This window comes from Mustela nivalis (assembly GCF_964662115.1).
Source record: "Mustela nivalis genome assembly, chromosome: 4".
Lineage (NCBI taxonomy): Eukaryota > Metazoa > Chordata > Mammalia > Carnivora > Mustelidae > Mustela > Mustela nivalis.
In genome coordinates, this window is record NC_139023.1 from 55730819 (window position 1) to 55758412 (window position 27594).

The 27594-nt window shown below is 44.7% G+C and overlaps 1 protein-coding gene across 23 annotated transcripts in view; it reads left to right on the top strand.

Moving 5' to 3' along the window:
- Positions 1-27594, top strand: part of PROM1 (prominin 1) — a 136831-nt gene that overhangs the window by 19873 nt on the left and 89364 nt on the right. For 7 of the 23 annotated variants that reach the window (XM_082728709.1, XM_082728710.1, XM_082728711.1 and 4 more), the window contains 2 exons: positions 5716-5854; positions 11876-12325. In XM_082728709.1, coding sequence (XP_082584835.1) covers positions 12106-12325 — 220 coding nt within the window. In that variant the 5' untranslated portion in view covers positions 5716-5854; positions 11876-12105. Of the gene's footprint in view, positions 1-4351; positions 5049-5715; positions 5855-6185; positions 6322-11875; positions 12326-27594 lie in introns of those variants that run through there. The other 16 variants (XM_082728700.1, XM_082728713.1, XM_082728698.1 and 13 more) reach the window with 11 other exon arrangements.

Genomic DNA, 27594 nt, shown 5'->3' on the forward strand with positions numbered 1-27594 from the left:
TAGCTTATTCAAGGGTATATAGCGAATATGAGTATGGATTTGATGGCTTTCACGCTTTGTGTTCCCTATAATGGAGTGAGCTCTGGGAGGGTGAGGGCTTACCCCTTTGTTTTATTCTCTGCTGTTTCGCTGCTCAGTCTGGCCCACAGAAGGTGCTCAGTCAATACCTGTGGACTGTGTGGCTAAGCAATGTAGGAAAGAATGAATGAGTGAGTGAGTGAGTGAATGAATGAATGAATGAGCAGAGCAAGGACTGTCTTCCCATCTGCTCAAGTTCCACATCCCATGCCTCCCCCACCGTACAACAACAGATCACTGTTCCTTCTTCATCCTGTGGAATAAGTAGCTAAATGGAACTAGAATTCTTTATACCATATTTCATAGTTTTTATTTTATTTCATGTTTTCCAGTTTTACTGAGAAAATTTTTTTTTTTCCCTGTGATGAGAACTTTTAAGGTCTATTTGCTTGGTGACTTTCAAATACACAATAGAGTATTGTTAACTAGAGCCACCATTCTGCACATCACATCCTCTGGACTTATTTATCTTACAAGTGAAAGATTGTGCCTTTTGACCACCTTCACCCTCTTCCCCCCACACGCAGCCCCCGCCCCTGGCCACCGCAAATCTGACCTCTGTTTCTATGAATTGGTTTTACTAGATTCCACATGTAAGTGAGATCATACAGAATTTGTTTTTCTCTTCTCTGACTTATTTCGCTTGGCATAATGCCCTCAACGTTGGAGGGGGCTATAATTTAACATTTTAGTTGCTCTGGACAAAGTGAGTGTTTTAATTAGCAGATAGTTTATTGTGCCTAAAATACATATCTGATTATAGCTTAAGTAGCAGATAGAGTATGAAGCAAAGGAGAATTCTTTAAAAAAAAAAAAGTCTTATGATGAGGAAAATAGGCAAGGGGTAAATAAGAGGAAAGACAGTGCTGGAGGAAAGTTTTCTTGTTTTCCCCTAAGTGTATTCTGGGTCAGAGTAACTGGACTCTTTAGCTCCTGACCTCTGTAGTAGGGGCTGCATCAATATTACTGAATGGATGACTAACAGATGGCTAATACATGCTTTCAGATACTGAGAAGAGGATAAGTGCAAATTCTTAGAAGGAAGTAATAATGGCAATCATTCCCAGAGGGGTAAAACACTTCTTAGTGGAATTGTAAGTTTCAATATCGTATATATTGCAAGTTCCTGGGTGAGCCTTTTAGGAGATACAATTTAAAAACCGATGACTATAGAACTAGAAATTGTGGAACTTTTCTGCCTCCCTCCCTCCCCAGTCTCAGCCCAAACATTTAGAGGAAAGAACCTCACCCTCCTTGAGAAAATGAGATCAAGTATCCTAACGCTTTATAACTCCCTTTCCTTCTGCTGCTCTCATTTTTCCCCACGCAGTCACCAAAGGCAAATTAGGAAGCCCCATTTGAGTTCGTGCATATTAAAAATGATGTCAGAAGGAAAGGCGCAGATGAAAGCCAGCCCTAGAGATGAAGCATTTATTTGAAACTGTTACTAGAAGGCAGATCCAGCACATAAAATATAAAACCACCCTGCGCCAGCCTCCAGTAAGTGTGATGAGGTTTTCCAACTTCCCAGGTTCGGAATCCAGGCGTGGAGGTACTGGCCTTGGCCCTAGTCTGGCCCCTGCTCTGTCTTTCTTCCTCTTTGCCCAAACTGGTTAGAAATTTTTTTCCTCCACCTTTGGAATTACTACACAGTGGGCTTGATGAATGAGTTACAAATCTTACCCGACGGTTGTTGAACTACAAGAAACATGTTTTTTTGGCTTCTGGTTAGTAAACATCAGCAAAGCGATGTGTGGTTTCTAAGCCCAGAGGCAAGGGGAGAAAAGTCAAGAAGAACAGGAAAGCATAAGGTGAAACATTTATAGGCGAACCCTGGCTTACATGAAGCCTTTTCCTTGAAAACTAGTGGAATTTCGGTTTGGAACAAATCCTCTCTCTCCCCCTGCCCCTTGCTTAACTTCTCCCTCTCTCCTGAGCTGTCTCTTACACAAATTTCAGACTTAAGAAGGCAGGGCAGCCCATGCTGAGATGATACAAATGTGATTTCCTAAAGGGTCACATGTTGCCATGTTTGTTGGTCATACAAGCACATATTTTGGTGGGGAGTTGGGGTGGGGCTAGTTATTCATGATGGAAAATGTCAGGTTAATTAGAATAATATATTCACTCACCTATTTTGTTTTAGTCTTAGTGATTCAGAAAAGACTATCCAAAGTCCTTCATAAGGAACGGCTTGTCAAAGATTGAGGATTGTTGAATGATCCAGTGTTGTATACTCTGACAATGATTAATCTCAACACTTTATTTCTAATGCTCCATCACCCTGATAATTTCTGTGGAAACTTCAGTTACTTACCCCAGTCCTGCTGTCATTTTCCCCTTATTATGGTTCACTATTTAAACCAGCACTATCTAATAGACCTTCCTGTGTTGATGACAATATCCCATATCTGCAGGATCCAAAATGGTAGCCTCTAAGCCATATCCAGTCCCTGAGCCAGGCTATTGGATTTATGGACATGTGAAGCCCATGGGGGTTACAGGACTTACCAGGGACCACACTGGCAGTTAGTGACAGCATTTGAATGAATCTCCCTGCTCTCCCTAGGATGTCGGGCTGCCTCGTATTTAGATTTCATTTGGGCAGGAAAAATGAGGAGCGATTTCAGAAAGGAGACCTAAGTTTTGCACCTGATGACTAAATGGATATATAGGAATAATATTACATCCTCCAGTCGCATGTAACAGATGACAGAGGAATTCAGTTGTGCTAGATAGCAGGACTGTAGCATTAGAACTCCAAGCTGAATTGAACAAAATAAATCATTAAGTCCTATGCTGCTGTCTGCCTAAGGCTGCTTAGAACAGATCTTAATATTGCGTTCTGTTTATTATTCACTCATTCACTTATTGAACACCTCCAATGGTCCACATAGAGTTGGTGATGGAGGGAGGGAGGCATATGAAAATGGATAAAAACAGTTGAAGCATTCGGTGCCTACAGGAAGACAGATGGCCAATCATTTCAATGTGATGCTGGAGTGCCACACGACATTGTCAATCAGGGGGTGCAGGATAGAGGGTTTTATGTTATCTCTCGGTACTCTGGTGTGCTTGGGCAATAATGGGCTCTGGAGCCAGATCTGGGTTCAAATTCAGCACTTTGCTTACTACCTCTGGGACCTCAGGCAAAAAACTGAACACGTTTTTAGCCTTATCTTTAAGATGGAGATCATATGCTGTCTTTGTTGCTAAGATAACACAAAATCATGCACTTAAAGCTCTGGGCATAGTGCCTCATTCAGAGGAAGCATTCACTGAGTGTTAGTGCTCACTCCTACTACTGTTGTCATTGTTATTTTTATTATTATTACTAACAGTAAACAGGAGTCCTGGGAGGCATAACTGTCTTTACTTTGCAGACAAAAAAACGGGCTCAAGGAAGCTAAGGAGCCAAAGTCACAGTGATAAAAAGGGACAGGGTCAACATCTGATACAAGTTGACTTGACTGCTATTAGGAGGGAAGGAGTACCCTCTCCAGAGTCCTCAGACGGCTGCCTTGGAGAAGTGCTGGGGACCTCTGCCAGTGCAGAAGCAGAGGCCCCTGACCAGCAGGGGCTTCAGGGTGGAAACATCAGGCCTGATTATACGACCACCTAAATTTGTGGTGCCTCTAGTGCCCTTTTCAGAAGTTTTCTGACCTGGCATTTATTGTCCTAGAAGTAGGCACATACAAGATCAATTTAAACTTTAAACAATGCTCCTTCCAACACAGGTTTTATGCTAGATTCTGGGGTTAGTGAAGAACCTTGGTGGAAATTGTCCTGTCCAACAGTCCAACCCATCCACCTGTCCATCCATCCCTCCGCATCACAAACGTGAACCGCCAACCGAGTGCTAGACGCCATCCTGGCAGTGCTCTTCTTCTGTAAGTCTCACATTTTCCACAGACAGTATTCTCCATTCAAGACTGGAAGTGGTGAGCCAGGCGCAAGGGGCACATTGGTGAATGCAGTTAGGTTAGGAGACGGAGTGAGTCCTTATGGATGGTTTCCACCGTCTCAGCTTGGCAGCTTGGCAGAGAGGTGAAGATGGGATGACAGGGGACTCTCGGCCCACATCTGAACCAAATAATTAAAGCGCGTTGTGCTTCGGTCTACAGTGGATGCCTGTACCTATACGTGGGGGCAAGGACTGATTTCTTTAAGTTTTACAGCTCCGGCCACGAGCATCGTGATTGGTACATAATATACAAAGGAACCAAATTATTTGGGTTTGGTTTTGTTTGGGTGAATTAGAAAAGAATAAGTCATTTGGGACCCGGCAATAGAAGCTCTAAAGCAGCTGGGCGGGGGGGGGGGGGGGGGGGGGGGGGGGGGGTCACGAAAGCCTCTCTGGGTTGGAACCAGCGAGAGGAGGAGTTTTTAGAAGGGGAATGGCATTCCAAGTAGAGAGCTCTCCTAGGTGAGGGAGACGCGGGTGCTGTAAGAAGGGCGTGCTGGATGAGCCGGACTCCCGCCTCAGGAAATACATGCAGCCCAGGCCGGGTGGGTACCTCCGGGCCGGGAAGCTGCCTCGCGGGTCCAGTCGGGAGCGCATCCAGAACCCCCGGCTTAGCTTTCTTTAAAATACAGACTGAGTGCTGGGCAGGCACCTGGCCGCGCGCTCAGCTCTCCGGCTGGGGGTGAGTTGACTTAAGTAGCATTGCCATTCTGGAGGCTCCGTTTGCAAGTCCCCGCCCGGGAGCAGGGGAGGCCGCAACAGGTCCCCGCGGGCACCCCGGGCGGGCCTCGCTCGCGCCTCCAGGGCCGGCGCCTTTCCCGGCCCGGCGCGTCCCCGCGGGGCTGGACCGCCCGCGGGGCTGCAGGGCCGCCTCTCCGGAAGCCGTCCCGGTGGTCCCCGAAGCGGCTCATAAATCATTCATGAGCCGGACGAGTTGGGCGAACGCCGTTGCAAGGGGAGGGCGGGCGGCAGCGGGGCCCGAAACTGGAGCTGGACCCGGCGCGCGGTGAGTAGAGGCGTCCTCATCCCGGAGCCTGGGGGCGTCAGCGGAGGCTGCGGGGGCCTGAGCAGAAGGCTGGGGGCGACAAATCGGGAACGGAGGGGCTCGCTCAGTGCCGCTCTCCTCCCAGCCCTCCGCGCCCCGTCCCCTGGCCCCAGGGCAGGTAGTACGAGCCCTGAGAGCTGCCTGGAAGCCGGGGAACTGCAAAGTGGGCGAGGTGGTCCGGGCGCCCCGCCAGAGGGAGTTCCAGGCAGAGCGCGGACGCGCGCAAACTTTGCCGGCTGCCTGGTGTCTGCGCGGTGGGTCTTTTTTCCAGCCACAAGAGGGGAATCGGTGGCTGTGGCTCGCCAGGTACCAGGACACAAGCAAGCGGGACCGGGACCCCCGAAGCCGCGGGCTCACTCTCTGAGAGGGGGAGACTCGTCAGGGGCTTGAGAACTGTTCTGCGAGGAGGGGAGTGCTGGGGGTGCCCTGAGGGCACGAGGCACTGAGCCTCCTTTGCCAGGGATGTAAAGGGGTCACCTCTCCCTGGTTTTCCAAACGGAGTACGCGGTGCAATAGACCATAGCAGGAGGGGGGTCCGGGGGGAGCCACTGGAGGCAGTGTCCCCACGTCTATAGGAGAGCGCACGCATCCCTGTTTTGACGCAGCCCCCACCCCCTTGTGTGCACAGTTAGGGGACCTACGGTAATTGCCGGGTGGAGAGCTGAGTGCCCTGGACGCACCTCGCCAGTTCGGCGCCGTCTGGGACAACAAAGGGAAGCGTGGACAGAGGAAGAAGCTTCGAGGTGCGGGAGAGGCGGGGGCCCAAGGTCAGTTTCCCTGAAAGCCCGTTCCGAGACGGGGAGGGGATTCGAGGGGGTGGCACACCGCTCCGGTTCCCCCTCTCCCTGGCGACCCCGATGCAGCCTCCGTGGGCTGTGGCGGAGATCCCGCGCGGCGGTACGGGGCAGCCAAGTTACTCCGGCAACCCCCTCCCCCAGGCGGCGGCGGATTCCTCGAGTCTCCTCGCTTCCCGCGCCCGCCCAGCCGCCCATTCTTTTGTGTCCCGCAGCCCGGGAGAGCCTCCTGCCGAGGAGGGGGAGAGGGCAGGAAGGAGCCCGGCCTGGCGGTGGGTGGGAGGGAAAGGCTGAGGAAAGCCGGCGCCCCAAGCTTCCTGCAGCAACAGGTTGAGCCTTAACCCCAGGCGGCTGCTGACCTCTCTCCCGCCCAAGCTCTGATCCAGAAAGGTTTTCCACGGTGCCTGTGGGCAGCGGCTGACCTTCGTTAAGACACACAGGTGAATGATGGGAGGGGGTGGGGGGTCGTCCTTGAGTCTCCCACTGGAGACTCAAACATCTGCCATTGTATGCTGGGTTGAACCTTACCCGGCTGCTGGTTTTTTTTGTGGCTCAAAAACGAGTATGGGAATCGCCGTGGATTCACACTGTGTGTGAAGTTACTACTTTTTCTTTCTTCCTTTTTTTGTGAGTGTCCTCTGGAGCCGTTCTGTCAAGGTGAGCCCAGGGCCATGGTGGAGCTTGGAGGACTGATGCTGGCAATGGCAGGCGGTTCAGGCCCTTTATTGACGGCCAGCTGGCTGCCTGGTGCTGTATCTACTCCTGTCTAACCCTCCAGCCTTATTCAAAACCCCACTTCACAGACAAGCACAGGAAAGCAGGGAGAATATAAGCCACTGCTCAAGTCACTGGACAAATGAGTGGAACAGGAGACTCCCGCCCTGTCTCAAACGTGTGGCCTCTTGTCACTTCAGCAACGTTCTTTAGTTTCGTTTTGCTTCCTTGATATGTCCCCATAATTTTTTTTTAATGAACTTCCTTATGATTTCCATATGGGACTATTCTGTGCATTCCAGCACAGTAAACAAGTGCATCAAAGGACAGGTCAAAGGAATAAGACTTTAAACCAAGTATTATTTTATTGGCATTGTTTAAAATATGAAGGATAAAGGTTTTACAGGGGACCAAGAGCTATCTCAGATTTGTTAAGGGTCAGGATGGTTTGTTACAAATGATAGAAGCCAACTCTGGGTAATTTTAGCAGAAAAAGGCCTGGGTATTAGGTAGTGACAGGAAGACTGGCCAGCTAGGCTCAGGAGCTCATGCAGGACACACAACAGGACCCTCAACTGGTGTGTGGCCACGGCTGCCACCGCAAGACTCTGGCTATGGCTGCTGGCACTGTGCCATCACTGCTAGACTGAGTTAGAGACTGCCTCTGATTGAGTGTGCCCCTCATTGACAAGCCGAGGAATAAGCATCCGCTTGGTGGGTTTGAGGCACCCCCCAGGCCACAGTTTGGGCACCTTGGCTGTCCTCACAATAAAAACAGGAGTTCTGCCTACAAGACTCACAAAGGTAGGCTCAGAAGTTGAGCAGTCCATTCCCCCAGCCCCGAAATCGCAGGTGACAAACCTTCAATACAAAGATCCTTCTGAAAGAAGGAGAAATGAAGCTAGATGGTCACCATATTTGCTTTCAAACTGTGGAAGTGCCATTTTCTGGACTCACGCTCAGAATCATGTGAAGTATTTGCTCAAAATTCACATTCTCGGGCCACCTTCCCAGCTTGAATTCAACGCATTTGGAATGGAAACCAGGAACCGGTACCCCATAAGTCAGAAAAATGGTGAGATCGCCTTTATTGATTAGTCTGGTGCCTGTGTGAGGAGGTAGCCCCTGAGGAAGCAGTTCCCAAAGCCCTGCAAAGTTGGGGGTCCCATCAGAAGGCATGGCCCCAGAATGGTAGACCAGTAGCTCTGCCATGGGCAAAGCCAGTAAAGATACAGTCTGCTGCCTATATCGTGGGAATAGCTACAAACACTCCAACATCTCCCTTCCAGAGGCTTGGAATAAATGTTCCAAGCTAATAAATGTTCCATACAATTTTGAAATGGGTAGAAAGGATTATTTCAGGTCAGTTCTCTCTCTACCCCTCACTGTTTGATTTCAGCAACCCTTTATCAAGTGCCTACTGTGTGCCTGGCTCTGGCGGGCCCAGAGATGAGCAAGTCAGAGACCATTCCACAGCAGCTGGGATCGATCAGTTTAATGCACTATAAGAAGGGCATTTGGGGCAGTCTTCCTTGCATCTGTTGTCTTGCAGTTGCATTTGAGAAACCAAAGATGTCTTTGCAAAGTGGCCTGAATAAGCTAGGTGAGTGAGTACTCAGGGCCAGTGCTAGTTCTCAAACTTCAGTTGTCTTGAGAATCAATCACCTGGGAAGAGTGCTAAAAATGCAGATTAATGGGCCTGGTCCCCAGAAATTAGGTCTGATAACCAGCATTTTAAATAAATATGCATTGGGGCGCCTGGGTGGCTCAGTGGGTTAAGCCACTGCCTTCGGCTCAGGTCATGATCTCAGGGTCCTGGGATCGAGTCTCGCATCGGGCTCTCTGCTCAGCAGGGAGCCTGCTTCCTCCTCTCTCTCTCTGCCTGCCTCTCTGCCTACTTGTGATCTCTCTCTGTCAAATAAATAAATAAAATCTTAAAAATAAATAAATAAATAAATAAATAAATAAATAAATATGCATTTTATGCCAATGCAGCTCCTGGTCCTAGAGAACTGGCTTGTGTTTTATGCTGGCAGTCCCAGGAGCTGCCCCAGCTGCTCTTGCTACCCAGTGAGGTTAACAGGTGAGGTCCCACAACCTCTCTTCTGCTTTGACTTGTATTATCTAGTGTTTCCTAAGTAGTGAGATTTTAGTATTAACATTTACTTCTAAATGTGAGAGGGACCGACACTTTGGAGCAAGAAGTGAAGAAATCTGGACACGTAGCTCTAGGTGCTGCCTAGCTTAATTGGCACTTCCAGCTTCGCAGCAGTGAGTGGGGCTGCATTTCACTTGGGATTTGCCTTCCCCTGCTTTTTCCCAGAGAGAGTTTGAAACTGTTTATTCATAGCTCTTCACAGGCCTCTTGCCATCTCTCTCCTGCTGTGCTTCTCCTCATCCCTGGCTGAGGTGTGGTTGCCACCACCTCAGATTAATGGGCCCGGTCCCCAGAAATTAGGTCTGATAACCAGCATTTTAAATAAATATGCATTGGGGCGCCTGGGTGGCTCAGTGGGTTAAGCCACTGCCTTCGGCTCAGGTCATGATCTCAGGGTCCTGGGATCGAGTCTTGCATCGGGCTCTCTGCTCAGCAGGAAGTTAGCCTTTCTTAGCAGCTGAGCCTTTAATCCTTCCAGCTGCTGTGCTCCCTGACTGTGCTTTAGCAGGAAACAAGATGAGAGCATGTAATGTGTGTGTATGTGTTGTGTTTTATATGATATTTATATGAGTGTGTGTGTTGTACGTATATATGTTTTGCATATGTGTGGAGTGTGTCAGTGTGTGTGGTATGTATATGTGTGGTATATATACATGCAGTGTATCAGTGTGTAGTGTATCTGTCTGATAGTGTGTGTTATATGTATGTTTGTTGTGTTTTGGGTGGTGTATGTATGTGTAGTGTGTATAGTGTATGTTAATGTGTTGGTGTATATGTGGTGTGTGCTAGTGTGTGTGGTGTGTGCTAGGGTGTTTAGCGTGTGTGGCATGTGCCAGTGTGTGTATGTGTGGTGTGTGTCAGTGTGTGGTGTATGTGTTAATGTGGGTGGTGTGTGTATGTGTGGTGTGAATACGTATGGAGTGTGTTAGTGTGTGTGGCATGTGTTAATGTGTGTGATGTGTATATGTGTGGTGTATGCTAGTGTGTGTGATGTATGTATGTATAGTGTGTGTGTTGTGTGTGGTGTGTATGGTGTGTGTGCATGTGGTGTACGATTGTGTGTTGTGTGTTAGTGTGTGTGTTGTGTGTGGTGTGTGTACATGTGGTGTATGATAGTGTGTGTGGTGTGTGTATTTGAGGGGTGTGTGTGGTGTGTATTAGTGTGTGTGGTGTGGTGTGTGGTATGTGCTAGTGTGTGTGGTGTGTGTAGTGTGCATGTGCATGCCTGCCTGCCTGTCTAATGCCAGTCAGTAGTCCTAGTCCTGAATAACACAGCCACCCTCACCTTTCATCTCCCTCTCCTGCCCTGTGCAGCCCCGGAGACTCCCAGACAGTGGCTTTGTAAAGGCTAGCTGGCTTTGTTTCTTTCTCATTTGTCCTCTCTGGAAACTATTTGAAGATGGAGCAGAGCAGGCCTCTGTTTGACTGCACACAGGGGTGACTTCTGACCAGAACCAGTGAAAGGCTAGAGCATTCCAGAGCCCAAGCGGGGGGTGGGGGGGCTGCAGCAGCCAAGCCTGGAAGGGAGAATGCCCTTTGCAAACAGTTACCAGGGTCCTGGTGTATCCATGGTGTGATGGAGAGCTGACAGGAAGCTGATTCAGGGTTAACAAGGTGGCACTGAGAGCTGTAAATGCTCTGAGAAGCCCATGATTAGATGTGGAGAGCTTAGGGTCATTCTTTTGGGAGTTCTGTGCAGAAGTAACCCGGGTAGGACAAGACTTAGAAGATGAGGCAATATCCAGGGGATTAAATATGAATTAACATCTTCACTCAAACAGCTCATGCATTTGCACCTTTCATCTGAAACTTTCTACAGCTTGGTAGAATACAAGTTGTAGGCCCTCTGGCCCCTTGTGCAATGTGTCACTTTCTTGAAGACCCTTTCCCCCATTGCACAGTGGGTTTTAGGAGCACCCTGCCCTTATTTTGAAAGTTACTAAGTGTGTAACTCATGTACAAAATAGAATATAATCAGGGTGCTCCTGACCCCAGAATAGAATAGGTGCAGAGCATCCCAGTTCCTCTCCGATGTTGCATTCTGATGCACCTAGTTCTACGCAGTAGCATAAGCAAATGTCATTTTTGCTTTTTCAGTTTTACACTGAGGGGTACTGAACCCCAACTCTGCCCTGTCTTGTGTTCAGTTCTGGGGCTAGAAACACAAGTGGACAGGGCCTACTTTGGAGGCCCTCTGGGTCTCTTGCCTTAGCTATACACTGGCTTTGGTAGCTGCTTCTCACATTCCTGTTTCTTCCTCCCAGGAAGGGTGGTGGGGACCTGTCTCTCATCCCTGGGACCTGTAATTCCCTGGTAGTTACTTGGGGGCAAAGGTTCCTTTCAGGTTTACCTGGTGGACATGTTAGAAAGGTAAATTCCAGTGTAACCTAGCCTTAGACAGCTTGGTTCTGCCCCTGAGGTCTTAGTTTGGGTTGGGGATGAGGTGGAGAGGCAGATCTCTGAAATAAGGTCAGTGAGCAAATGAGTAGAAGAAAAAGCAGATAAGATGTGTCTCCAGAAAGCAGGGACACCTGCACCAATCTGGAGAAAAAATAAGCCTCTGGTCTATGGCTGGGGCCTCTGAAGGCCTGCGTGGAGCCCCAGAGAGACGACTCTGTAGGAACGGTGTGGGTGTGCTGGTGTCTTGCAGGGGCTCTGAAGGAAAACTCCGGGGTTTGAATTGTAACACACACCCCCCCCCCCGCCCCGTTAATCATCCCTGACCCTGAGGCAAGTCCCCGAAGTCCTCTGTGGAGAGCTTTCCTCATCTGTAAATAGTATAATGCCTTCAACAGGGTCCCGCTGGCCCAGCGCGTACAGCAGTGTTGGGTACATAGTAAGTGCTCAGTAAGTCTCTCTTCCTAAGGCCGAACAGTCTTCTCTGCAGCATAGAGTGTTTCTGGAACCCATCAAGGTCTGCGTTATGCATCTGGACCCTGGGGTGGGGCCTTCTGGCTTTTGTGCCCCTGCAGCTGTAAGCAGTCTCTGTTTTTGCCTCCCACGCAGCGGATTAGGCAGATGTGCTACCTCTAAGCACCTCTAAGCTGTGCCGCCTCCTCTCTGGAGGTTCCTGGGGCAGACAGGCTGCGTGTGAACTGAGTGCTGCCTTTCTCTCCCACCAGGGATGGTGCCTTGAGCCCACGGACCCGGACCCGGATCCACAAAAAGATTCTCAGACGGCCTTTGCTGCATGCCAGCCCGGCCAGGGAAGAGAGTGGACTCCGCACACCCAGCACTTGCTGCCGAGCCTCTTTGGAGCAGGAACACGCACTCCTGTCTCATCCTAGGCTTCCAGAACCTCTGAGACCGGAGGCCCCCATCTCTACCTCATGCGTGCAGGATCTGGCTAGCCATGGCTCTCCTCCTCAGCTTCCTGCTGCTGCTGGAGCTGTTCTGGGATACCTCTGCCCTGGGGCCATTGTCATCCGCAAAGGGTTCTGATGGTTTGGAATTTGAATTGCCGACCACGAACTATGAGACCAAAGACTCTTACAAAGCTGGGCCCATTGGTGTTCTCTTTAAAATGGTGCATGTCTTCCTCCACGTGGTGCAGCCCAATGCTTTCCCTGAAGGTAAGTGCCCATGGGGGGGGGCAGTTTGTCTCCAGACACACTCACATGGGCATGCAGAATACTGTTTGTCAATCATGATCAGTAAATATGTATTGTATTCAGTATTTTATTTTTATATGCAGTATTTTAAAACATAACATTCAAAGTGATTGGATTGCACAGGAGCAGAAAGTATTGAGACAGAAGTTAGGAACACTTGTGCCAGGTTAAATAGGTTGTTAATGAATGTGATTATAAGAAATGAATTCAAACAATGTTGCTATGCTGGTTTTCCAATTCTTGATCTTTTTTCCCCTCCCTTTTTTTTTTTCTTTCTCTCTTTCTTTCTTTCTTTTTTTTTTTTTTTCCTGGTGAGAGCAATGAATTACTCTCAAGTGCAAACCAAAGGTAAAAATTAGGGTTAAAAATAAATTTTCTCAGGTGAGTTAATAATTACCTCTGGTGGCTAGGCCAACACTCACAGACTGACCCCTCCTTGACCTACCACAAAGTACAATTTCACATTGCTGAGGACAATGACTGTCTTGACCTGCCATGTTTACCTGGCTAACTCTTCGCTTCAGTTCTAAGACTTGAAGTGTAAGGAAAGGAGGGATGGTCTCTTGTCAGAACTTTAATGGCATGGTGCCTTACCCTTCATGAGTATTGTTGTTTGTCCTACTCCCTGTACTGGGAAGTCTGCGGGCGTGGGTTTTCAGGAACGAGATTATGAAAATTTAAATGGTCTGTGGGAAGTATCTGCTATTAGGGTTTGGCAGTCTAAATTTTTATTGACTTCATGTTAGACTTATTTTGGATTGTTCTTTAAACTATGAAAATTTGAATGCTATTATTGATTACTACAATATACAAATGATAAAATTTGTAGTAATCCTTATCATCTTCTTTAGCTGGTCAACTGTTGTTCATAAGAGGATTATATGTCAGTGTGTGTGTATGTGTGTGTGAGAGAGAGAGAGAGAGACAGGGAGACAGAAAGAGAGAGAGAGAGAAGGTATTTAGTGAGCTTTAACACTTGTTTATATTATAGGCAGTTTATAGATTTTCACTATGATACATTTATATTAAAATTTTCTTACTTTTTTATTTCAGATTAAGACATTGAAACAATTTGAAGTGTAGTTCTCCATTTTTTTATTAGTTTAAGTTTCAGTGTAATGAAACAAATCACTCTGAGCCCTGTTGCCATTGAAGAGAACCTGAACAAATACTACGTACTGTTTATGTCCCTGCTTGAAAGACTAAATTTGGAAATCCAAAAGACAGAAGTAGAAAATAGTTCATTTATTAATGTGGGATACAAGCTCATTATTCTCGATAGGTACCTCTTCCTTTATTTGTAGACTTGGTGTAAATATTATTGAATAATCAAATACCTCATGTTTTTAGTTTTAGTTTCTTTGGAGTTTTTTAATGCAAAAGGAATAGAATTCGGTTGTTTTATATGAATTTGTAACAGCATCTTCAAAAAGACTGTGAAGCATCCATGTGTCATTAAGGCACATCCTGTAATTAGTTACCCTATAATCTCTTTCCATATGTTGCTTTATTTTGCTTCCTCTAGGTTTCAGAGAAAGGTTTCCTCACCCTTGTTTTACAAAGGAAAGCCATATTTTTAGAAGTTTGCATTCAAATTATAAGGTCAGAGGTATCCTATATCCAACACATTCTCAGGTTTTGAACTCTGGCGTCATTATTAGTCTAGAAGGAGCCGTCTGAAGAATTTAAATCCTGCTGTAATCTGAGGGTGTTAGCCCTGCTTGTCCCTTGACCTTCATCAATACTTACTTCTTTGGAAAAAGAAATTCCCAAAAGTCTCAATAGTATACCAGAGCAGAGCTGCATTACCCCTTGGAGGAGGGGGTCGGGGATTGGGTTTCTTAAAGAATATAATATTGAATTATTCTTTAAGATCTTGGAGTGTTGGATTTTTTTTTCCCCACCATCCCATTTTTTAAATTGTTTCATCCAGTTGCTAGATATCATAATGGTCTCAGATTCCCTTATAGGTACTTTACCCCATAAAGGGCATGTAGCAGACATGGTTTTTCCTACTGGGCCACTGCATTTCATGAATGCCAGATCATAAGCAGACATCTTCATAACCGAAGATGTAAAAACAACAACAATGAGAGAGTACAGGAGTGAGAGAGAGAGAGAGAGAGAGAGAGAGAGAGAGAGAAATGGAATCCTACTCATTAGCTTAACTAACTTAATACATTAACCTTGAAGTCATTCAGATGACTTCATGGCAAGTCCTCTACAAAGTAACATATTCACAGAGAGAATGATCCCCTAGGTATATACTTTCATTTGAAAGGGTAGAGAGTTTTGAATCCCGGGTCCCGGTCCAGTGCAGGAGTGAAAGAGAAAGGGAGGACCCTCGATCCTGACCTCCCTTTTCTCATGCTATTGGACTGGGAAGTTTTCCACTTTGCATCCCGTGTCTGAGCCAAAAATATAAAGGATTTTGCATTTGTAACTCTCTAAAGTGAAGCCCGTCGTGTATCCTTATAAATCCAAGATGGAATGGTCTTGTTTAGCTGGGAGTTTACACAAAAGTCTATTTACCTTCCTGCGCAGAGGAAAAGATCAGGTTAGATCAGACCAGAAAGACAGGTAACTATACAGCACAGTAGAACATGCTCGAGAACCTGGTGTGGGTATTTCATAAACACCTGCCCCTGGTCTGAAGCTGCAAGAGTCCCCTGCTTAGTCTCTTTGAAGAGAGAACGACGGCTTACATTCAGGAGGAGCTGCTTGTCCATTCATTCAACTTAAAACCGGTGATGATGACAGGATGACTGGAGGAGTTGAGAGAGGGGTGTTCCTGGCGCAGGGAACCGGATGCCCTAGGGAGTGGATGAGAGAGTGATTCAGGGTGGACCCATGAGGTGGGTATTTATGGAATAAATCTGTTAAGGGCCAGACCCTGACTAATAAGCTGGCAAATTTTGTAGAGGGAAGGAAGCTAAGGCAGCATAAGCAAAAATGTCATTCATTTGGCCATCATTTATTGAGAGCGCCTGATTTTCTGTGGTTTACCTGGTCGGGGCTGGGAGCCAAGGCAGAAGGGGAATTGGGTTTTGGAAAAAGAATCTGATAGCAGCTGGTGGGAGGGGTCTTAGGGAGGTAGAGTGTTCTGCAGTGGTCCAGAGGGAGATAATAACGGGCTAACTCAGCACAAGGCAAAGGTAATGGGGGAAACAGAGGCAGGATCAATTTCATGGCTTTCATTTCAAAGGACTTTGATTCAAATCCTAACTCTTGTCTATTACCTGCTGGGTGATCTTGGCCAAGTTAATTTTCAGAGCCTCTGCTCTCATAGATGTAATATGACTATAATTATAACTCATTTTGTAGCTTTTATCTGTGAGGCTTAAATGAGATGATGTATGTAAAACCTGTGTTTAAAACCATGTCTGAAAAGCACAGATAAAAATCCTCAATAAGCGTAGCTGCTAGTAATATTATTATTTGAGAGGAAGAATTGACCAAATATGACACCAAGACTGGTGCCAAAAAGGGACATGAGAAAAAGATGTCTCTAAGAGGGAGGGATCACTGAAATACCCTTGCGGCTGCTCCATCAGGAATACTCCAGGAGTTACCATGGAAGAAGCCATTCCATTACTTTCGAAGTTCAGTGGGCTGTGTCTTCCCACAAGCCCCGCAAGTCCCAGAACTGGTTCTAGAAGGCAGGGCTTGGGGGCAGTGCTAGTCTACCGCATGGTCTTTACTCCTCATCTGACAGACTCTCCTTCTTCTTCTTCTGTGTTCTTTCCCACTCTCCCTGGTATCTGCCGTAAGGCATTCTTAGCTCACTCGAATCCCCCAACAACATTGGCAGGTAGATGATGGTGGTAAATGAAGTTCTTATTTCTATTTATTATACCCTCCTTCACAGACAGGAAAGCTAAGTCAGAACGAGAGAACATGTTCAAGGCACACAGCTAGGCAGGGGGAGATTGAGAAACCTCTGTCTCCAGGATGAGTTATTTCTCAGCATACCTTGTGGCTCATTTCTTTCCCTTTTACTTTACCACAGTGCTTTCAAAATATCTACGGGTGGCTATAAAAAATGATAATTTTGCCCACTGAGAGTGTGTGTGATAGAAGATTATCTGGCGTGGATGGTCCACAGTGCCTTTTCAATTTCACGTGTCTTATGATGAATTTGGCATAAATCATGACCCAGATCAGAGTTAGTCGACTGGAGCCCCGCTTTTATTTTATTTTTATAGAAAGTCTCTAAAATTACTCTCTGCTCTGTTTTGGGCGTATTTTTAAATGAGATTTTTTTTTTTTTTAGGCTGATTGACCTGTTTCTGACAGCGTTCTGGGTTAATCTGATTTGGGTGGTGCCAGAGCTGGGTGAGCGGCAGTGGGGAGGAGGGAAGAGTGAAGCTTGTCCTCTGCTGAGTCTGAGATCTGGGCGGGATGTTGTAGTGAGTGGGAGTTCCCTCCCTTGCAGGTAACATAAACCTGTTAACTGAGAGAGTCAAAAAGGAGTTTATCATCATGACTCCCAGTTACCTCGTGGTGCCCAGCCACCAGGGCCTGGTGAGACTGGGTCTCACTCCGGGGCCTCCTTGTCTTCCACCTTGGCTCCTTTCTGCACACAGTCCCTTTGCACCTCTGCCTTCCCGTCCCCCCTCCCTCTGGGCTCATCCACTCCTGCAGACCCTCCTGGCAGAGAACCAGGATATCAAGTGTTGCAGAACTCAAGCCTACTTCCTGGAGAATAGTTGGAGGGTTCTTCTCTTTTAAGTCCCAAACCCAAGTTCCAGTTCTGCCTCGGCCAGTCACCTACCACAGACCCACTGAGTAATGGTGGCCATGGTCACGTCTCGTGGGCCTGACCCTGGGAGCCATCACTGTCCCCACAGGACAGGTAGGGAGATGCCTCCCAGGAAAGGGAATGATAGGGCAGACAGCTCATAGATGTGTCTTTGCCAATGTCCACTGGGAATCAGGATGTTGTATCCAACACCTGTGTGTTCTTACTTAATTCAAACAAAGCCAGCATTGTCTCCTTTGGATCCCAACACTCATATTGGCAGTGGGCCTGGCCACAGATAAGGTCATTGAAGGAAAGTACTAATATCTAGTCATCCTTCCTCCCTGGTGTCACTCACTGTGCTGGGCAGCCTTCTCATCCTAATTTATGTACAAGCAAACAACTATCACGTAGCTGCTTTCGGGATTTGAATAGCTCAATAACTCTACAAGCTAGGTACCATTATTCTCATTTTATGGAAGAGGAACTTGAGGTCCACAACTAGTTGGGGGTCATGCAAGGAGTCCATGGCAGAGGCAGACTTTATTGTCTAAGCTCATAGTTGCTGCTTGTATTTGCTGATCTAGAACTCAGGAGACTCAGGGACTGTCCCAAGGTCACATACACTGATGGCTAAGCGGTCAACCCAGGGTTTGACCCAGGGCCCATGACTCTGTCTCCCCTCCCCCAGTGCTGCACTATGTTGCCTCTGTGGGTATCTGCTGTGCAGATTGCATTCATATGTCCCCAGGGACCTGTGAGTGTGGAGTGGGCTTGGCAGGGAGGTGACACATCCGCAGACTGTAACGGGCACTGTTCAGTTCATCTCATGTGTCTTCTGCTTCATAGAACAACTCTTGTAGCTAAACAGAAAACCCTGTCCTATTGACTATATTCCTGTAATGTTGTCTACAAGGTCCTGCTGGACTGTGGTCCCGACTTTCTGTGTGTCATCAACAGAGCCAGGCTATGCTTTTCTGGGACATGTGTGCCAGCCCCACAAAAAGAAACAAGAAAAGCTCCCTACTCCTCTAGTCTCCAGTGGTGATATTCTTTGAGGAAGCCTTTAAGTACATGCAGGAAATGAGAGATTAAGTACGAATGTAAAGAAAGAGGCCACCGGAACAGCTGCTGGATGGAACCAATGTGGAATGAAATGCCACTTTTCTATTGGCATTGAGCAGAAGTCCTCCAATTTACTCTTGCAGAATAAGCTGTGAAGTGTGGTCTGTACAAGGAAGGCAGTGCTGGGTCTGAACTGCACAGCAGGATGGACAGTAGCAGGAGAGAAGGTAGGCCTAGCAGGCCTGCCACGTATCCTCTGCTGGACGGGGATCTAGATTCTGGAACAAGTCCAGTACTTGAGCTGGGGTGAGGAACTCACTTTCTGGAGCCACTGCCTGGGTTTGAATCCTGGCTCCATAGTTTACTAGCTCTGTAACCTTGGGCAAGTTACTTAAGCTCTCTGTTTCTTAGTTTTTCCTCTGCAGAATGATGAAAAGAGTCATTGTACTTTCGGAGCACCTGATTTCTGCTCAGGTCATGATCTCAGGGTCATGAGATCAAGCTCCATGTTGGACTTCATGCTGGACATGGATTCTGCTTGAGATTCCGTCTCTTTCTGCCCCCTCCCCGTTCTCTCTCTCAAGAAAAAAATAATCATGGGACCTTTTGGATCTTCGTAATATTTAAAGAAATAATGTTTGCAAAGCAAACATTTGCAAAACATTATCTAACATACAGTAAGTGCTGTGTGTTTGTCAAATAAAATTTGAATGTATAAAATTCATATTCATTAAAAGCCTTTGAACTAATGTCAGACTTTGATGATCGCACAGACAAAAGAACAAGTATTTATTGGATCCCCACTGTGCTGGTTTCCTAGAGCTGCCATAACAAATGGTCTCAAATTGGGTGGTTGAAAACAATGAATTATTCTCTCTGAGTTCTGAAGGCCAGATGTCCAAAGTCAAGGTACTGGTGGGACCATGCTCTCTCTGAAGGCTCTAGGGGAGAATCCTTGCTTCTTTCAGCTTCTAGTGGCTCTAGGTGTTCTAATCTTGCTTGTCTTCACACAGTCCCCTTCTGCATCACTGGTCTTCTCTTATAAGGACACCTGTCATTGGATTTAGGGCTCACCTTATGTCTAGGATAATATTGTCTCAAGATCCTTAACTTAATTATGTCAGCAAAGACCCTTTTTCCTAATAAGGTAACTTTCACAGGTTCCTGGGGGCAGGAATTAGATGCTTTTCTGAAGGCTACCTTCACACCTTCAACACACACACCCATTACATTCTTCTATAGTTCTCCCCAACAGCCCAGTGATACCAAGTAATGTGACCAAGGTCATATTTCTGAAAAATGGAATCAGATTCAAAGCTATTTGATTCTAAGAGCTCATATTTTAATCCTGCAAATATGTAGTGAGCTCCTACTAGGTGCCAAGCCTGGTGCTGTTTGGCAGAGATGGCATCAACTGAGTTTCTCTATTCTCGGAAGACTGACATTGAGGGAGGAGATCTCCACCTTTGTAGGGGGCTGAGGTGCAGGGTAGGGTTGTCTTTGCTCATAGTCCAGTGTAAATAGTGGGCTCATGGCTATCCCAAGAAAGGATTAGTCATGATGGGGCCAAGAGAAGGCTTCATGGAGGAAGTAGCATCTGAACTGAGCTGAAGGGTGTGGAAGGTTTCAGGAAGCAGAGGAGAGCATTCCAGGTGCATAAGTAGAGGCCTGATTGATGCAAGTTGAGATAGTGGCTCATAGGCTATGGCCTGGAGAATGCCAAAGCTAGAGCTCTTCATGGCTGGGAGATTGTCAGGCCATGAGCCTGGGGAGATGCCAGCACATCTCCATGGGGCTCTGTAGACAATGAAGGGAGGCCTCGCTCAGCAATCTTGTCACCCTCACCTGAGCTATAGGAAGGAGGCCACCATAGGAGTATGCTTTGTCTACTGAGCCTGTTCCTGGAAATTCTCAGGTATATTTGGACACTAGTGGCCTAGCTTAGTGCTGCCCAATGTGGCATTTGGAACAACAGCATCAACATCACCTGGAAGGTTATTAGAAATGCAAATCCTTAGGTCTCACTTTGAATCTACTAAATCAATGTATTTCTTTTAATTTAAAAAATATTTAAAATATTTTTGTGTTGAAGCACAATACGCATGTCAAGAAGTGCACCTATATCGACAACTTGATGACTTTTCACAAAATGCACACATCTGTGTGACCAGCTCCAAGACAAAGAATAAGCTCCCAGAAGAACCCTATCTTGTTTCCTGCTCACTTGTTTCCTGTTACCCAAGGGTAACACCCCTTCCTGCTTTTCAGTGGTATAGATGAACTACACCTGCTGGAACACAGTACATACACTTTCGTTTCTGCCCTCTTTTGCACAAATATCTTAATTGTAAGATTCACCCAGATTGTTGCATATGGTTGTAAATATTCATTTTGCTGTTGCATACTCTCCTATCATATGAATATACTATAATTTATATATCTATCCTACTGGCTTGGCACTTGGGAGGTTTCCAGTTGGGGCCTGTTTAGTCAGTTTGGGCAGCTGTCACAAAATACTACAGCCTGGGGGGGGGGCATGAACAGCATTTTATTTCTTGCTGTTGTAGAAGCCGAAAGTCCAAGATCAAGGTGTCTGGCGAGAGTCATTTTCTTTGTTTGAGAACAGCTGTCTTCTCACTTCTCATCTTCAGATGGAGGAGAGAGAGAGCATGAGCCTGCATGTACACAGGTCTCTCTCTTCCTAGGAAGCATTAACCCCATCCTGAGGGCTCCGCCTCCACACCTCATTTAAACCTAAATTCCTCCCAAAGGCCTTCTGATGAGCCTTCATTTCCCCATCACCCAAGCTTCAATAACTTTCAACTCATGATCAGTTTTGTTTGGTTTCTACCTCTACCTATTCCTCCTACTCATCCCCTTCATTTTGAAGCAAATTCTAATCTTTCTATCATATCATCTATAAATATTTCTGTACCTATCCCTAAAAATAAAGATGCTGGACTATTACACTGTAGAAAGCCAACAGCAGTTCTTTAATATAATTAAGTATTGAAGTGTTCAGATTTCTTGATTGTCTTGTAAGTACAATTTTTTAATACAGTTTGACTGAATTGGGATCCAAATAATGCTCATATATTACAATAGGTTGATATGTCTCCTTCTGTCTCTGTTTAATTTCTAGGATGAGCCTCTAGGTCTTTTTCCTCCTTGCAATTTTTTTGCTGAAGAACCTAGTTATTTTTCCTGCAGTATTTCTTATAGGCTGAACTTGGTTGATTCCATTTTCATGGCGTTCTTAACATATTTCTCTGCCTTTCTTACAAAGATCAGATACAAGTTCATTCTACAAAGGCACTTTATAGGTGGTATTGTACATTTGCACCAGGATATGGATACTGTCTGGTTGTCTCCCTTTTTGTGATGTTAGCAGCACTGATGATCACTGTCTACTTGCATTGATTTACAATGTGTCCAGTCCTTTCAATGTTGTTTGCAAACATGCTCTCAGGTTTGTTAAGAATCTTAGGGAACAAAATGAAATACTTTACATGTTCTGTAACAGCAAGTGTTCACTTAGTAGTATTTCATGGATATGTCCCTGTTAGGGTGTTGCCCAAGCTGGAAAGGTTTTAAAACAAGGAACTTGAAACACTCATTCACCAACCTTTTGATGTAGAGCCAAGACTGAAAACATTTTTTTTAACATGAGTTAATTGTTTGAAGTTTCATGATTAGCGTTTCTGATATAAATAGCAGCCAAAATGTATCCTTTGTAATTTTTGGCTTCTTTGTTTTGATTTCTTTGAATTCAAAGAAAACACGTAGAGTTCAGAATTGTGTGTTTTCAGTTTGCTTTTTCTTCCCAGAATTTTACAGTTGACTCACACGTGATTTCATCTAATTACTGGTTTTTATTGTCGTTATAGAACATTTTGTTTTCTGTGCTCATTCTTTTTATATGCATATTTCCTTAGTTTGTGTAATATTTAATTACACATTGAACTTATTATACATAAAGAGGCAGAGAGAAGGTTGGGAGCAAATTGAGTGTTTGGGGTTGAAGTGTTCCTCCCACCAATTGATATGTTGATGTCCTAATCCCTGGTACCTCAGAATGTGACCTCATTTGGAGACAGGGTTGTTGCAGATGCCAGTAGTTAAACTGAGGTCATACTGGAGTAGGGTGAGCCCCTAACCCTATAGGATAAGTGTCCTTATGAGGTGGAATTGGTAGACAGATATAGACATGGGGAAGATGTGAGGTGAGGACTGGAGTGATGGTTCTACAAGCCAAGGAACTGCCAGAAGCTAGGAGAGACCTAGAACACCTCCTTCCCTAGAACTTTCAGAGGGAGCAGGGTCCTGTCCACTCTTGGTCTTGGATTTCCAGCCCCTAGAACTGTGAGACAATACATTCCTGTGCTTTGAGCCACTCCATTTGTGATTTTTAGTTGTCACGGGCCTAGCAAACACTTGCACCCAGTAAGTGGATGCATGGACTGGTGTTGCAGAGGGTCACGTGTACCTGGCAGAGGTGGTCACTTCATGGTGCATGAGGGAAGGACCTGATGGCTGGGTGATCTGGGCAGCTGGAAAGTGGGATTTAGCTCCCCAGGTCTCCACTGTCATTCATACATTTATGATCCGAGTCACAACTTCCATGCATTTCATTCATGAGGATTCAACAATACCTGCTGAAAAGGAAGAAAAGGAGAAATTAGTTGTATAAGCGGGTCTTACTGCTGATGTACAACCATATCATGTAGTATTTGTCTGAAGGAGTTACCACCTCCATCAGCGCTTAAAAGAAAGACTGACATTGCATGCTGGAGGTCAGAGATTTAAAGGATTTTCATGGGTAATTCCTCTCTACCTGCTTTTTATTCACTGTAGCCCCTGCCTGACATGAGGCCCTAAATCCCCTCAAGATCAGATACCTTGTTCCTTGCCTCCTGTCCTCCAGGTGCCTCTTGGCCAAAGTCCTGTTGTTTCTTTAAAACCTTCCCCATGTGATCCCTATTCTGGAAATCTGGAACCTCTCATCTCATTATTTTGTCCTATTTCTGTATTCCTTGCACACTTTCACTCTTACATGTTTAACACTGCCTTTTGATAGTTTGTAGTTCTGGATTATAAACTTACTGATGCTCGCAAAGCCTGGTACTTTGGAGGATCCTTTGTAATCTCTTGCTTTTGTTTTGGTACTTCCGAGCTTGAAAAACACTTTTCCCTCCCCACCAAATTTTTAATTTACTTGGCAAAAGTTGAGCATTTGCTGTGTGTACTTTTTTGAAATACTGGTGTCAGGGATGATACCACTGAGCTCTTATACAGTAAAACCCTCAGGGCCATGTGTCTTTCGGGAGTGTGTTCCTCTGCTTTACATTTTTTTCTATAACTTCCCTTTCTGTCAGCTTTGCAAATTTTTTCTTTTGTTCTTGCATTGTCAGCTGTTAATGCAGCTCTGCTTTCTTGGAATCCTAATGCTTCACTTCGTATGTGTGCATTGCAGTGGGTGGCTCCATTTTTCCTTTAGAATTCAAAGTGCATAAACTTTATGATAGCTCTATGTATTTCAGACACTTATTACTTTATATTCAAGGTTACTGCTTTTTTACATTCATGGGAAAACTCAAGTTTATAATTTTTTAGCAAACAGTATTCCCAAACTTAACAGTAATTAAATATCTGTGGAGAGCTTAAGAACAAAGAATAGCTACAGTGTGAGGAACATCATGTGTGATCCAGACTAAAGGTGACGAGAAGTCCTGAAGATACCTGAACTAAGAAGAAATAAATATTTAATTAAATTTAAATCACCACATGAGTCCAATTATGTACATTGCTCTCATGCCCAGTATTTATTAAAATAACTTAAAGCTAATTTTATTTTTAAATATAAAAGCAATATATACACATTAAAAGCAAATATACACATTAAAAACAAATTAAAAAAAAAAAAGTGTGCCTGGGTGGCTCAGTCAGTCAAACATCTGCCCTTGGCTTGGATCATGATCCTGGAGTTCCGGGATCGAGCCCCTCATTGGGCTCCCTGCTCAGGAGGGAGTCTGCTTCTCCCTCTGGCCCTCACCCCCCTCATGTGCTCACTCGCTCTGTCTCTCTCTCTCTCTGTCAAATAAATAAATAAATAAAATCTTTAGAAAAAAAAGAAAATAACATTAAAATGTCATGATTGCTAACAAGTTTTGTATGTAGCTATTCTTTCACTCCTTCGTTCATTCATTCAGTAGGTATTTGGTGAGTCCTTACCAAGTACCAGGCTATGTTCTAGGCTCTGGAAATAAACATAAAAAATGTTTTACACACACACATACATTCTTTTAAAGGAATTATTCAACATGCTCTTTGCCCCTTGCTGTTCAAACTTACAATATCTGATAGATTATTCTAGACATCCATTTCATTTCTCTTTAACTTCACAAAATGCAGGGAAGTACAGAGAAGAAAATTCATAAAACATGGGTAGTTTTCTTAGGCTCCCAGAATGAATAAGTAGTCAGGTTGTTTTGAATAAAAGATAGAAAACATAATTGACAAAATTGGAATCCCCTTTACATACCATCCCTGATCTCATTCCTCTCCTGCCTTCCCTCCTATGCTTCTCCACAGACACCGTTTCCTCTCAGTGCATGTTTTTATGTATTCACTATACGTATTCAAAGAGTATTGTTTTGTGTGTGAGTCCTGTTTTATGCCTCCTTGTTGTTTTTTTAACTCGCTGTTAAGTTTTGGGTTTCTTTCTTTCTTTCTTTCTTTTTCTTTCTTTCTTTCTTTTTAAGATTTCATTTATTTTTTTGCTAGAGCGAATGAGAGAGAGCAAGAGAGAGAGAGGGAGAGGGGCAGAGAGAGATGGAGAAGGAAGCTCCCCACTGGGCAGGGAGCTGGACATGTGGCTGACCCCATTCTATTACCTGAGCCAAGGGCAGGCGCTTAACCGACTGAGCCACCTAGGTGCTCCAAGTTTTGGGTTTCTATTCATGCTGAAACTCATTGATTCTAATCCATTCATTTGAGCTGTAACAATGTCCCATTGTATGAGTAAGCCACGTTGTGTTTATTCTGTTCCATAGTGATGGCATTTAGGTCTTTTTCCTCATTTGCTATATAGTGTTCCATTGATTAGACAATGCATTTCACTATTTTTGATGGATATTTCGGTTAGCAGTTCTTTTTGCTATTCAAATATTGCTACAAGGACTGCTTGTGAATGTCTAGCTTGGCATACTTGGGCAAGTAAATTCAATAGGAGGAACCTCTAGATAAGGAATTACTGTTACAAATGTGTGTATATAAAATTTTGATTGATATTACCAAGTGGTTCCTGAGTTTGTGTACCAATTTGCATACCCAGCATTATTAATGCCTGAAAATACATGCATACCCACACATTTTTCCAACTCTGGTTATTGAGATCTTTCATCATTGCAAGTCTGACACATTATAGGAAAAAAAAAATCATAGTTTAATTTGTATATCTTTAATCACTGGTGAGTCATACATATCCTTTTATACATTTACATTTCATTTTGCAAAGAACTTCCTCTTTTTGCCTTTGCTTATTTTCCAGCTGAATTATTGGTATTTTCCACTTTGATTTGTTCCAATATCTCACTGAATTTTAAAAATACTGAATTTTTGGAATAGGTAACATATTTGCATGGCCCCAAATTTAAACATAAAAAAAGATATGCAGTGTGAAGCTTCTGTCCCAGCTAGCTTCTTTACAGACAATCACTATTATCAGTTTTATGCATACATTCGTGTGTCTGTGTCTTGTCCGATGTCTTTTCTACATACATGAGCAAAAATGTGCATGTGGTCTTTTCTTCACAAATGATAATATATTGTATATTGATAATATATTATTTGGCACCTCGCTTTCTTGTTAAACATACAACTTGGTCATTACTTTATATCAATACATAAAGAGGGAATTCCTCATACCCTTTATTATTACTGTAGAAGGAGTCCATTACTGATTAACTCATTTCCACCATTTTACTGCTACAAACAGTGTTAAAAAATCACTTTAATTATTTCATAAATGTGCAAGTACATATGGAGGATATGTTTCTAGAAATAGAATTGCCAGGCCAACTTAGAATTTAATGAATTTGTACCTATAATAGACATTGCCCAGTTGCACTCGATAAAGGTTGATCCAGTTTAAACCTACATTAGAAATGCAAAAACATCTTAATAATGTTGTCTAGTCGCTTGTAAGGTAGACATCATCTCTATATTACATATGTGCAAATAGATGCTCAGAGAGAGGACTGCCCTTAGTCGGGATCACGCAGCTTGTGGGTGGGCAGAGCAGGAGTTGGACTCAGGTCTGCCTGATTTCAGGATCTTACTCTTTTTATCATGCTTTTAGATGAGGCTATTGCATGATACCTTTTAGTGGGATCAAGCAGTGCCTCTCGCCTTGTGAGCTCTACTTCCAAGAAGTCTAGGAAGGAAAATAAGTAGCTTGATTTTAACTTCTGATATGTAGGTTTAAGTCCAGTTATGACTCATGGATTTTAGAACATTTCCACATGTCTTTCAGTCATTGCATTGCTTGCTTTCCACCTCCGTCTTCCCCGCCACAACAGGAATAAACTTTACAATGAAGGACTGGTCTTTACTGGCTTTCCGTGTGCCTTTGAAATGAAAAATTATGTTCATTCGGTCGATCTGCTTTTAGGAATTTTTCCCTTCTGCATTCACACATCTATTTAATTTTCTTCCTTAACTTTTTGGGTTAAACATTCAATTGTTTCATTTTTTGTTCTCATTTCCTAATAGATTTGTCTATAAAATATCCCCTAAGAATAGTTTCGGCTTTCTCCTGTAAATTTAGAAATATCCTGTAGATTTGACATACAGATTTTCATTTGTAATTTCTAATAATCTATCATTTCAGTTTTGAGTTCCTCTTCTACCCAGTTTGACTCATGTCGAGTGAGTAATTTTATCTTGTATAAAAGAAATGAATGTGAAAGGCTAAAGTGTGAGTTGTTATGGTCCCTTTATTTATAAATGTTCATCTCCTCCAGCCTGGAGTGAGCTGCTCAGCGGAGGGGCTCCTGGTGAGCGCTGCTCTCATGCAACTCTCCTCAGTGCTTTCTGGAATTTTCTGGCCTTTCTTCAGTTGCATCAGGACATTAAGCCAACTGTTGACTGTGTCTCAGAGTTTCCTTTTAGTGAGAGTACATGAGAAAAAAAGCCTTCCTTCTTGTCTTGAACGTTTTCTGAACAACTGGCCTAAGCAATTGTAGGTGGCTTCTGGGCATTCTAGAACAGTGGCTCTGCCTCTAGCCACCATTACAGGACCCTCCCGTGCGCCCCTTCGAAGCTTCACGTCTTCCTTTTCCACAAATGCCAAAAGCACGTGGGGGGCTGAACCAGAGATCAGAACATCTCTGTCTGCCAGGACCTAAGAAGTTGCATCTTATGT